Here is a 12,957-nt window from a genome sequence, read left to right as displayed (position 1 = left end):
GTTGAAATAATATTTACAACATTTATGTGAAGCCTACAATTACTTTGTTCCCTTAATCCTATCAAATTGGAAAGCACATATTCAATATAAATCATCTTGGAAATGCACCAAAATTAATGAGGAAAAGTAACCTGATTAACCTGAGAAAACTCTTCTAAAGACATGTTTGTTCTTCCTGCAATGTACAATTCAGGCTGACAAATGATGGTCTGAAATGATGTATTCTGATGGTGAATATATAAGAATGATCATGAAATGTGACATCTGATAACATCAGCTGCACATAAATTGCAAGCATTTTGTTGGTGCAGAACCCCCTCTGAGTACATTACACTGAACAATCTGCAAGAAAACTAAAACCACAACCCTTCACAGGTGATCCAGTGTTAACACTTTGCAATTTTTTGCACCAGCAGCATCTTGGACCACATTTTCTTTCTTTTGTTTAAAAATAATTTGAGGTGATTTCCCTTTTTTTTGCTCTTTCCCCTTACTCGAATTCTTCTTGATTTCCTATCATGGTGAGATAATTGGACTAATTTTGTATTCAATATAATCTTCACATTAAGAACCTTCAGAATAGTCAATTAAATGTTGAAAATACAATCAAATATTGCAATAAAAAGAACTTTGCTATATGTAACCTTAATTCCCTCTGTGTCCACTTACTACAAAGGGGTTCCCAATTTACAAAACTCCAACTTGTGAACACTTACAAATGCAATCCCAGACAGAAGTACAATTTGAAAGATTCAACATACAAACATTTCCTGTACTCATAAACAGCTGCTTTATATTGTCCTACATTGTACTCCAACTTAAGTACAAATTGACTCACAAAAAGACTCAGCAATGGAACATGTTCACAATCCAGGGACTGGTTTGCTCTGGCTGCTTCCATGCACCTGCGCCTACCACATCTCAACTATTTTACAATCTTGTCAACCATCTCTCTAGTCATCTCCTTCACAAATTCAGATCTGAAAACTTCCACTAATTTTGCTTCATTTTCATCCTTGACACCTCCCTATTCTGCTGCCTTCTTACTCGTCTTTCACTAACTCTTCTAAGTTGAACAGATCTGCAGTCTGTACTTTGCATATGTCTCAGCATTCTCCAGGTAGACCTTAAAATCATCCATCACTGAATCCTCACAAGCATCAGCCACAATTGCCTTATCCTTAAACTGCCCTTCCCCCACAGCTCATTAAACTTCTTTCATCCTGCATATCTTGATCTCATCTACCATTGCCCCCTTAGATTCTGTCAATGATCTTTGTACTTGACTGCATTTTCTCCTAGAATGTCCACTCACTTAAAACAGGTTTTCCTCACATCTCCACTCTATTAATGTACATTCCCCAGTTAGCATAAAACGCTTTACTGAAATAAGTTAGTCGTTTTTCCTTATGTATTCATGGGATGTGGGTATGACTGGTGCTTCTTGTTAATCCTTAGTAGCCCTGGAGACAGTAGTAGCAAGCTTCCTTCTGGAATGACGGCAGTCCTTGGAGTGCAGGTACTCCCACAGTGCTATCAAACAGAATGATCCAGGATTCCATCCCAGCCACAACGAAGGAAAAGGGACACACTTCCAATGCAGGATGACACATGGCTTCATTGGGAACTTGCAAGGAAGTGGCCGTGCTTCCATGCACCTGCTGTCCATATCTTTCTAGGCAGTGGAAGTTGCAGACTTGGAACTGTCAAAAGACCATTGTTGAGTTACTACAATGCATCTTGTAGATGGTACACATTGCTGCCATTGTGCGTCAGTGGTGAAAGGAGAAAAAGTTGAAAGTGGTGAGTAGAGTGAAGATCAAGTGTCTTGGATGGTGTCAAGTTTACTGAGTATTGATAAGACACCACTTCTCCATCTAGGAAAGTGGAGATATTCCATCACACTCCTGATTTGTGTCTTGTACATGGTGGACAGGCATTGGGGAGATAGGAGGTGAGTTACCCACCACAGAATTCCTAGTTTCTGACCAGTCCTTGTAGCCACAGTATTTATATGACTGGTTCAATTCAGTTTCTAGACAATGGCAATTGTTGATGTTGATAATGAGGTATTCAGTAATGATAATGCCATTGAAGGTCAAGAGACAACTGTTAGATTCTCTCTTGTGATGGTCATTTTCTGGCAGTTGTGTTACTTACCACTTATCAGACTAAAGTTGGATGTTGCTCAAGTCTTGCTGCAGATGGACATGGGCTGCTTCAGTGTCTGAGGCGTTATGAATGGCACTGAAAATTGCACAATCATCATCCAATTCTGACCTTTTGATGGAGGGAAGATCATATGAAATAGCTGAAGATAATTGGACTAAGAAAACCAACTTGAGGAACTCCTACAGGATAAGGGGGAGCAGAATAAAACAGATGGGGAGAAATTACATCGTTCAAAGGTTCTTGAATCTATAGAATTCACTATTCCCACAGTGCGATGGATGTTGAGACATGGAGTAAATTTAAGGAAGAGATAGATAGATTTTGATAATTTGTTGAAAGGTTATGGAGAGCTAGCAGAAAAGTGGAGTTCAGGCCAAGATGAAATCAACGTTTATTGTATTGAATGGTGGAGCAAGCTTAAGGGGCTGAATTGCTTACTCCAGCTCCTAGTTCTTATGCTATATCGTGCAGCTGGAATTGTTGACTTCCAACAATCATAACCATCATCCTTTATGCTAGGTATGATTTCAATGAGTAGAGAGTTTTCTCTGATTCCCAATTACTCCAATTTTGTTTGGGCCTTTTTATACTATTCACAGCCTAAATGTCATGACCAGTCACTCTCACCTCATCTTTGGAATTCAGCTATTTTATCTATGTTTGGAAGAAGTTTGCAGTGAGATTAGATACTGAGTGGCCTTGGGAGAATCTAACCTGAGAGTCAGTGAGCGTTTGCAAAATACGTTTGCATGCACAGCTTGATAGCATGTCAACAATCCCTTCCATCTTTTTGCTGATGATCGAGAATACACAAAGGTGGTAATTAGCTTTTTTTGGGCATAACACAAATCAGCAATTTTTCACATTCTACATGACAATACTGAAGCCCTACTGGGACAGCTTGGCTAGTGCATGGCTAGTACTGGAACTCCAACATGTTGTCAGGACCCATACTCATTAGAGTAGCCATTCAGCAATTTCTTGCGATCATGTGGAGTTGAACAAATTGGCTGAAGATTTGCATCTGATTGGCTAGGGATCTCAGAAAGAGGGCAAGATGGATCATCGACTTGTCAGTTCCAGATGAAGGTACATGTAAATTTTCTTGGGAAGGTCAAGTGAAAACAATTGCTATAATTTCAGTTCTGTTTGCCACATGGACTAGAAATTTGTACATTTCAAGTGCAGTCACAAACTGGGCGAGTAGTGGTTACTGTCTCAGCCTAAACCACAATGCTGCCTGCATTTGCACAGTATTCTGCAGGTTCCTTCAATCTTGTCAACACATTTCAGTTTGAAATAATTATCTTAGGGTAACTCAAAGCACATAATGCCTCAGTAGACAAAACAGTAGATGGACTACAGCCTAGAAAATATTGACAGTTACTGTACATATGTGTTCTGAACATACTTGACGACACAGGCTCTCAGTGAGTCGATGTCTCTGTATCCCAATTACACAGTTACTGAAATGCCAGAATTGTTTTCACAATTGAGTTATACTATCTATTTGCAATATTTGAATACTGCTGCAAATACAGACACTTGATTTTTGCTTGGGCCAACAGTAACATCATATAGGACACTGGCCTGCTATGTTCAATGCACTAGAAACTGAAATTCTCTTTAGATCACATTAACTTATTTATTTTTTAGTTAATGAGCAGGGCAAAACCATAACCTTCAGGAAGACATTTTTGCACACCAGTGAATAGAACAACATAGACCACTACCAAACATGCAGCACAAGCCTAAACAACTTGACATGGACCAGATGTAAATGATTCCCTGACTATACAGTCCTTTACATTGTGCAGTTTTTTTTAAAATTGAAGATAACTTCAACACAATTAAAGTATGACATTCGTACTAGCCTTGGTGTATCTTAGTCTCAATAATTGACTAATTGCTTGAAACATGATAATAATAAGCTGGCAATTTGGATGTATTTACATACAAAAACAAAATACAGTGATATAATAGATAATAGTGTTGTTGATGATTTATAGTGATTTTCAGTTACTTCTGGCAGAGTACAATTCCAGTGATTACTATGTAAAATAAATCAGAATTTTTAGGAATAAAACAGCAGTTCCATCACACCAGTAGTGAATGATTGATGATTCGATTTGAAGCCTCAAGATCACATTAATTGCGGGATATTAAAGAACGTTAGGAACAGGAAATTTGAAGCAAGCAGGCCACTGAGAAAGTGAATGAGAAAGTAAAGGACATGGTGTTATTTTCAATTAGTTGTTACATTTTGATTTGAGACCAAGGAATAATAATAATCGTTCTTTTGATTTTATGAATGGTAGCAGTCATGATTTGGAGATGCCGGTGTTGGACTGGGGTGTACAAAGTTAAAAATCACACAACACCAGGTTATAGTCCAACAGGTTTAATTGGAAGCACACTAGCTTTCGGAGCATTGCTCCTTCATTAGGTGAAGGAGCGACGCTCCGAAAGCTACTGTGCTTCCAATTAAACCTGTTGGACTATAACCTGGTGTTGTGTGATTTTAAACAATGATAGCATTAGCAACAATTTAAAAGTAGCTCATTCATATCTGAAATGCTTTGAGACATCCTGAGGGCATGAAGGATGTTCTATAAGTGCGATATCTTTCTTTTCTTCCATCTGGAGCTCCTTACATATTTGTCTGTTTGTTTGGCATTACTGTATTGCTTTGTAAATTTTGCTGACAGTGCAAGAGCAGAATATTGTTTCTGTCACATATTTGTCATCTGGGACTCAATACATTTCCACCATGATTGTATATTTAATGCATCCAACTGTCGCATATACAATAATTCCATCTCAGACCTGCACTTTCCTGTGATACTGCTGCCTCCCTGAAAATCTTTGACTTGCATGTTTCCATTTGGGAAAGGGTGGCAAGGAAACAAAATATTTTCAACACTGGAATGAAACATGATGTTGTGCTTGATTTCAAATGTGAACAAATCAATTCATGAACAGAACTGTACCTTATCTCTGTATGTAAATAAATCCAAATTGCCTGATATATATTTCCATATTGAAAAGTTCATGTTCATGTTACTAGAAGTGGTTCATCCTGATGCAATGCCACACGTTGGTGTGGTGAAGAATGAAGCAGATTGAAAGAGTTCTCATGTCTACCATTTTAATGGAAAATCCTCTGCTAAAACTAGATATGTGAATTTTAAATCGAATTACTCTTTCCCAATTTATAAATGGAAACAGTTTTCTATGAAACGGACATTACGTGGATTTTTATTAAGATTCTGGATTCTGGAATCTTAAAAAAAAAGCAATGACAACTGCAAGTATCTGTGGACAATGTATAGGTAGCTTTTAAATGAAGTGTGAGTACATGTTATACCTGCTGACTGTTATTTAGTTTTATAATATAGTCTAGAACCTGGATTCAACATTTACGGAACTTCCCTTTTCGTGGTACACATGCAGAGAATGGCAGGACAGGCTCAAAGGACTGAAGGCCCTATTCCTGCTCATATTTCTAATGTTTATACATTTTCAGAAGGGCAATATCTGTAGATAAAACTTGCAAGATTTGCAAGAATTGTAGTTTGAGGAAGGATCAATAAAGACGACTGATTTATTACTAATTTTAAAAAACTGTAATTTCTTGGTTCCAACTGTGGCATCAGAAACAGAGAAAGATTGAGGCAGGTAGAAACTAAACCCAAAAATCTAGGTATATCTGAAGACATCAACATGCCAATGTGTCTGGAACATTTCTAAAACACAAGAAAAATTAAAGAAAAAGATTTTAAATGTTAAATTGTGATAATACAAATAATATTATTCTACATCTTAGATTGTTAACCTCAAATGTTTCATTATGTCCAACTCTAACATAATGTTGCTGCTGAAAGAAAATGCGGCTTATGATTATGCAGAAGCTGTCTTCTGTCCTGTAACTTGATTCATAATTGCCCAGTTCACCCACAAAGCTGGCATTTCCTGCCAATAACTAATTATGTTTGGAGATGCAGATGTTTAACATGTACCTACAACCTTTTGTGCAGATCTTGAAGCTGACAAATAGGAACAGGAGTTAGCTATTCAGCCCTTTGAACCCACTCAGCCAACTATTGTGATCATGTCTAACCTTTTATTTGAATGTTCTTCAACATCACTGCTCCTTTAACAGAATCTTCTAAACCTGCAGTGTCTACCACCTAGAAGGACAAGGGCAATAGAGTCATGGAAAAGGCATCAGCTGCAAGTTCTTCTCTAAATCACAGACCACCCTGATTTGATATTATGTTGCCATTCCTTCATTGCCTCTGGGTCAAAATCATGGTACATTCTTCTTAACAGGATTGTGGGTGTCTCTACACCTCAAGGATTGCAATGGTACAAGAAGGTAACAATTTCTCCAAGGATAGACAATAAATTCTGGCGTTATCAGCGATGTGTGCACACTGTGCATTAATGTTTTTCAGAATCCTGCATTAACCCTATATCCTTTGATGTTTTCAATTTGTAGAAATCTATCAATCTTGATCTTGAACATACTCAATGAGTCTCAATAGTCTTCTGAGGTTAAAAAATTCCAAAGATTCACCACCTCTGTGTGAAGAAATTCCACATTTACACAGTCCTAAATAGCTTGCCACCTTATTCTGGGACTGCAACCCCGGATTCTCAACAACCCCAGTCCAGGAAACAACTTTACTGCATGTACCTTATAGATACCTATGACAAATTTTGAAAGTTTGATTAAGATTATCTCACATTTTTCAAAACTCAAATTAATATAGGGCCAGTCTAGTTAATCTTTCCACACAGGATAATCTCTCCAACCCAGGAGTTGGGTTAGTGTACCTTCTTTGTACTCCCCCCTATGGAAAACATATCTTTCCTTCAGTAAGGAGACTATATAATTGCAGCACTTTGCAGAACTGATTCTGGTAGAACCTTATTGAAAGTCTTCCGAAAATCAAAGGCATCATAGAGTGGCAGGGCAGGCTCAGAATTGTTTACTCCTGCTCCTTTTTCTCACATTCTTTTGTTTTTGAAGGCCTATATATGTTGGTATCAACCAATACAAATTTGTAGGATGGTGCAGGTTGCGTAAGAATCAATAAGGTCAGTATTCATTGCTAACTTCCAAAAACTACAATTTTCCAGATCTGTTTGTAGCATTTGTACCAGGAAACCGGGAGGCAGGCAGAAACTGAGCCCTGTATTACTGTCCTTTTTGTAATACTATGTAATTGCTTTACTCATTTATTCAAATCCTCTTGTAATAAATGGCAGCATATTATTTGCCTTCTTAGTTGCTTGCTGTATCTGCACATTTATTTTCAGTGACTCATGAAGAAGGACACTCATGTCTCTTGGTAAGTCAACACTTTCCAGTCTCTCACAATTTAAGAAATACTCTGAAGCTCTGTTTTTCCTAACAAAGTGGATGACCTCACATTTCAACATATTGGATTCCTTTTGCCAAATTTTTTGCCCACTTAATTACCCTCTCCAAATCCCATTGAAGTGTCCTTGGATTCTCCTTATAACTCAAGTTCTCAACTAGTTTTGTATCATCTAAAATGTTTGAAATATTACATTTAATACTCATATCCATATCGCTGATATAGATTGTGGATAGCTTGGGGCCCTTATAATTGTGGTACCTCACTAATCACATCATACCAATTTGTTAATGATCATTTATTCCTACTTTCTGTTTTCTATCCATTAAATCATTCTCATTCTATTCCATATATTCCCCAAATCCTTTATGCTATAAATTTATTTACTTATCTGGGAACTCACCGAAAACCTTTGAAAAAATATAAACACACCACACACACTGCTTCTCTCTTACATATTCTGTTGTTTAAACCATCAAAGAACAACAACATGTTCGTCAAACATGATTTCCCTTTTATAAATCCATGTTGACTCTGACCAATCCGTCCATTATTTTCAAAGTGTCAAGTTATCACATCACCCATTATAAATTCTGGCATTTTCCCTATGACTGATTTTAGGCTAAGAGGTCTGTAGCTCCTCATTTTGTCTCTCCCTCCTTTCTTAAATTATACTTGCCACTTCCCAATCTGCAGGGACCATTCCAGAACCTGTAACAATTTGAAAAATGACCACCATACATTCATAATCACTTGAAATTCTCCATTGATTCTCCATTTTCTATTTGGAAGGCTTTTCTTTTGAGGACAGACTCAAAGTAATCATCTTTTTTCTCAGTGGACACACATTTGTTTTTGCAAATCTTTTCTTTTATGCATACCTATAAGAACTTTTACAGTCTGTTTTCATTATTCTCACTCATTTACTTTCAATTGTATTTTCTCTTTCTTAAATATTTTACTTGGTTCTCTGTTCCAGAAATTAATACCTTAAATGTCCCTTAAAAATATACCACATTTCCAGATCTGAGGCCATGCTTTCATCTAATGGAAATTCTATCATCAAGTACAAACATTTGCACTAAAACTATGAACATTGAGAGTCTATAGAAATTTAAGCACAAATATTATCAACTGATTTATAAGTAGCTACTCAAGCCTTCCGACTGTGTCACAATTGATGCTGGCCCAACGTTTCAGTGACCTACCAAATTATTTCCTTTGTTGATTCAGTGTCTAATTTTGCCTCGTTGCATTTCAATGAAGTTCATCTGGATTCTTTCCAATATTAAAAATCCTATAGAAATGCAATTTGTTACTATACTATGTAAATATATTTAAAAGATTCTCAGAAACTATTTTAAAAGTTAACACGTGTAGATCTGATTAGCAAGATCAGAACAATGGACAGTGAGATCAGGATCTGATTAGGTTGTAATCCAAGCAAAAGAATTTGTTTGTGGAGTTAGTTTTGTTTAGAACCATCCATAGCACATCACTACTGAGATGTTATTCTCTTGTGTTTCATTTTTTCCTAATTTCTGACAGCACAATATACACCATAATTGAAGGAGCTGGCATATTGAAGAGGAATGCAATCAAAATGCCTCCATGCAAAATTCAGTTGCATTGTACTGTGGTGTAATTTTTACCTAATCTAATGTTCAGTCTGTCACAGCACACCAATATATTAAATATAATTAGGTTAGCCTGAGGGAGCAAGGCAGAGAAGCATACTAGATATATAAACTTAATAAGAAAAATACAGGCCTTTTAAAAACAAGGCAGAATAAGAGAAATCAAAAAGGATAAAATAGAAGTTAAAGTTCTACATTTTAACTTTGGATTGCATTGACTGACCAGTTTTACTGTTTCTACACGTGTTTCCTGATATGGTACTCTCCATTTGGGTACACAGGCAAAAGTATCAAGAAAATATAGAGGAAGTATGACATTGCCTTTGGGTCACTGCATCCACCTGCTTCATTTGGTTACAAGTATGTGTTGACTACTCATTGCTGTGAACATCTTAAGTACCAAAGAATTTCCTTCAGCCTTCAATACATACAATTCAATTTTATCTGATGGCAAACAAATATTTTCTTTTGTGATTTTGTAGTCATTGCATTCATGAAATCAGTTTCAAGAAGATAAGGTGTTGTATTACTTTTGGAGCTCAGCAAAATTAATGCTCGAAAATAATGTTAAACGTAGGGAACTTATGCATCAGTTTCACCCAGAGTTAATGTTACATTTTTAAAGTCACACAAGATATGAGTCTATGATTCATTATCTTATTGCCATGTCCCAAGACATAAGATGTTGCTTGATAATCAAGCTAATTTTAATGTTATTAACTCATTTAAAATAAGATATGCAGACTGGAGAATACACAGTGCTTGCCACATAATGGCTTGGGACTAAAGGAATTGATGTAATTTCACAAGACAATCACTTCACTGACCTGAAGTGTTCATATTTACTCACTAACTAAAATAAATGTTTGTTTCCTTGCTATTACAGCCATGCAAAGAACTGAAGGTTAAACAAATGAAGCGGCCTTCTGGAAATTGTTCCGTGATTGTTCCTAAGTTTTGTATTGTCTAAGCCTAACAAACTGCTAAGACTTGACAGATATATGCATTATCCCAGATGTTGCTCAATGGTTTTGCCAATAAGGATAGCAAAACTCTGGAAAAAGCAAGGAACCAGAGTGCCAAGTTCTCATTGATTGGGGTTTGCTTTTGGCATGAAAAGTCCAGAAATCTAAACATTATGAAAGAATGACAGGCCAAGAACTGAATGTAGAGTTATAGAGTCATAGAGATGTACAGCACGGAAACAGACCCTTCAGTCCAACCCGTCCATGCCGACCAGATATCCCAACCCAATTTAGTCCCACCCTCCAGCAGCTGGCCCATATCCTTCCAAACCCTTCCTATTCATATACCCATCCAAATGCCTTTTAAATGTTGTAATTGTACCAGCCTCCACCACCTCTTCTGGTAGCCCATTCCACACATGCACTGTGCTCTGCATGAAAAAGTTACCCTTAGATCTCTTTTATGTCTTTCCCCTTTCACCCTAAACCTATGTCCTCTAGTTCTGGACTTCCCCCACCCCAGGGAAAATACTTTGTCTATTTATCCTATCCATGCCCGTCATGATTTTATAAACCTCTATAAGGTCACCCTTCAGCCTCTGATGCTCCAGGGAAAACAATCTTTCCCTATAATTCAAATCCTCCAACCCTGGCAACATCCTTGTAAATCTTTTCTGAACCCTTTCAAGTTTCACAACATCTTTCCGATAGGAAGGAGACCAGAACTGCATGCAATATTCCAACAGTGGCCTAGCCAATGTCCTGTACAGCCGCAACATGACCTCCCAACTCCTGTACTCAATACTCTGGCCAATAAAGGAAAGCATACCAAATGCCTTCTTCACTATCCCATCTACCTCTGACTCCACTTTCAAGGAGCTATGAACCTGTACTCCAAGGTCTCTTTGTTCAGGAACACTCTCTAGGGCCTTACCATTAAGTATATACGTCCTGCTCAGGTTTGCTTTCCCAAAATGCAGCACCTCACATTTATCTAAATTAAACTCCATCTGCCACTCCTGAGCCCATTGGCCCATCTGGTCAAAGATCCCATTTAAATCCAATGTAACCTTCATAACTGTCCACCACACCTCCAATTTTGGTGTTGTCTGCAAACTTGCTAACTATACCTCTTATGCTCACATCCAAATCATTTATAGAAATGATGAAAAGCAGTGGACCCAGCACCGATCCTTGTGGCACTCCACTGGTCACAGGCCTCCAGTCTGAAATACAACCCTCCACCACCACCCTCTACCTGTGAGCCAATTCTGTATCCAAATGGCAGTCAGAATAAGGTCAGCCCGGAAAGATCACATCAACCTGCTTCCACAGGAGTCAAGCTGGTAAGTAACCTGGAATCCATAAGAACCCTTGGTGCTCAGTGGGCCAATTGTACCTGCACCACAAGAGAGGTATCTTAGCAGCTTTGTTACCAATGGCCAGCAGTAAACAGTTACAAAAGATATGTCTAAAGTGCTGCCAGCAATCATCTGCCCCTTCAAATGGGGTGTCCACTTGCTGACTACACAAGTTTGGGTTTGTGCCTGGCATAACCATCAATGTAGCATTCCAAAGAAGCTTTGAACACCTACTAAATTCCTTTTCCAGGGTTTTTTTTTCTCTGATTTATAATTAGAAGATGATTAATACAAATTATGAAGTTGTGCTAACTAATCTCTCTGTATAAAAAGATAAAATCATTTGACACCAAATTTAAGATACTCTTGACAATGACAGTTCAAGGAATCTGACCTGACGCCCAATGGTAGTAAGATTCACACTCATGTTACTGGCAACGCCGGTTTTCATTTATAATGTAACACAGTATCCCCAGTCATAGGTTTCGAAACACAGGTTTCGGGCCTCCAACAGCATTTGGATGGAGTGACACCAGGAAACATGACAATTAGGGAGTACTGCTGGCAGGTTGCTAGAATAATCAAGCTGGATCCTTATTTCTATTCCTTTGTCAAAAAAGACCCCGCCTTTTTAAAGCTGCCCTAACTTTCCAACATATTCCTTTTGCTCATGCTTTAAGAGTTAGTCATCTCCCGTTCAAAGAGACATTTCTCTTTCCAAAAACGAGTGAATTGTCTGGTACCAATTATAGGAACAGAACTATCCGCTTACGACATCAAAATGAATGTCTCGACAAAAATATCATTTTCAACATATAAAAAAAAAACTGAACACAATACATTGAGTTGTGGGTCTTTACACGTTGGTGCTAATGTTGCATTGCTTGTACTCACTTCTGTGTTTTCTTGCAACAGTTCCCCATGTCACTTGTCAGACAGGTCTGCGGAATATCAAAGACTGCAGCTGTACACTGACCCTCACAAACTCATCCAGCAGCTGGAAACATAGCACTAACATTTGTTAGACGGAAGTCTTCGACGTATCCGGAGGGGAAAAAGATGCGTTATACATTTAAACAAAGATAAGAGCGTCATTTCCTCTCATCTGTCAGTTTGATGTCTGTTCCTCGGTGCACACAGAAAGCACTGTGAAAAACCTTTTTAAGAGAGACCGTGTTGAAGAACGATCAGCAAGCAGTGAGAATAGGAACGTACATGTAGAATGGTGATGTTATGGTTCGGAAAGTAATCCTCAGGACTTTTAAGTTCTCTTTTCTCCTTACATGTACCGGGTCAACTAATGTGAGGTACTTGTATCACGAAAGTGCACAAACTAGAAAGAATAAATAATTTACCATCGAATGAAGTGTTTTTTTTAACCAATTCTGCTTTATTTAAATCTAACGAACTTAAACATCTTCGCTGATTTAAGGGA

At 37.7% G+C, this 12,957-nt stretch overlaps 1 protein-coding gene across 1 annotated transcript in view; it reads right to left on the bottom strand.

The window, feature by feature from the left end:
• LOC122555101 (uncharacterized) overlaps nucleotides 1-12,556 on the bottom strand; it is a 53,758-nt gene extending 41,202 nt beyond the window's left edge. The window contains exon 1 of the mRNA XM_043700781.2: nucleotides 12,417-12,556. Coding sequence (XP_043556716.1) covers nucleotides 12,417-12,445 — 29 coding nt within the window. The 5' untranslated portion in view covers nucleotides 12,446-12,556. The remainder of the gene's footprint in view (nucleotides 1-12,416) is intronic.
• Nucleotides 12,557-12,957: the final 401 nt, after the last annotated feature.

The sequence above is a fragment of the Chiloscyllium plagiosum genome, unplaced genomic scaffold (genome assembly GCF_037043375.1).
Source record: "Chiloscyllium plagiosum isolate Xiang-an unplaced genomic scaffold, Cpla_swu_hap1 HiC_scaffold_12, whole genome shotgun sequence".
NCBI classification, from domain to species: Eukaryota; Metazoa; Chordata; class Chondrichthyes; order Orectolobiformes; family Hemiscylliidae; genus Chiloscyllium; species Chiloscyllium plagiosum.
Note: the sequence above shows the minus strand (reverse complement) of the source record. Positions and strands in the feature narration are given on the sequence as shown.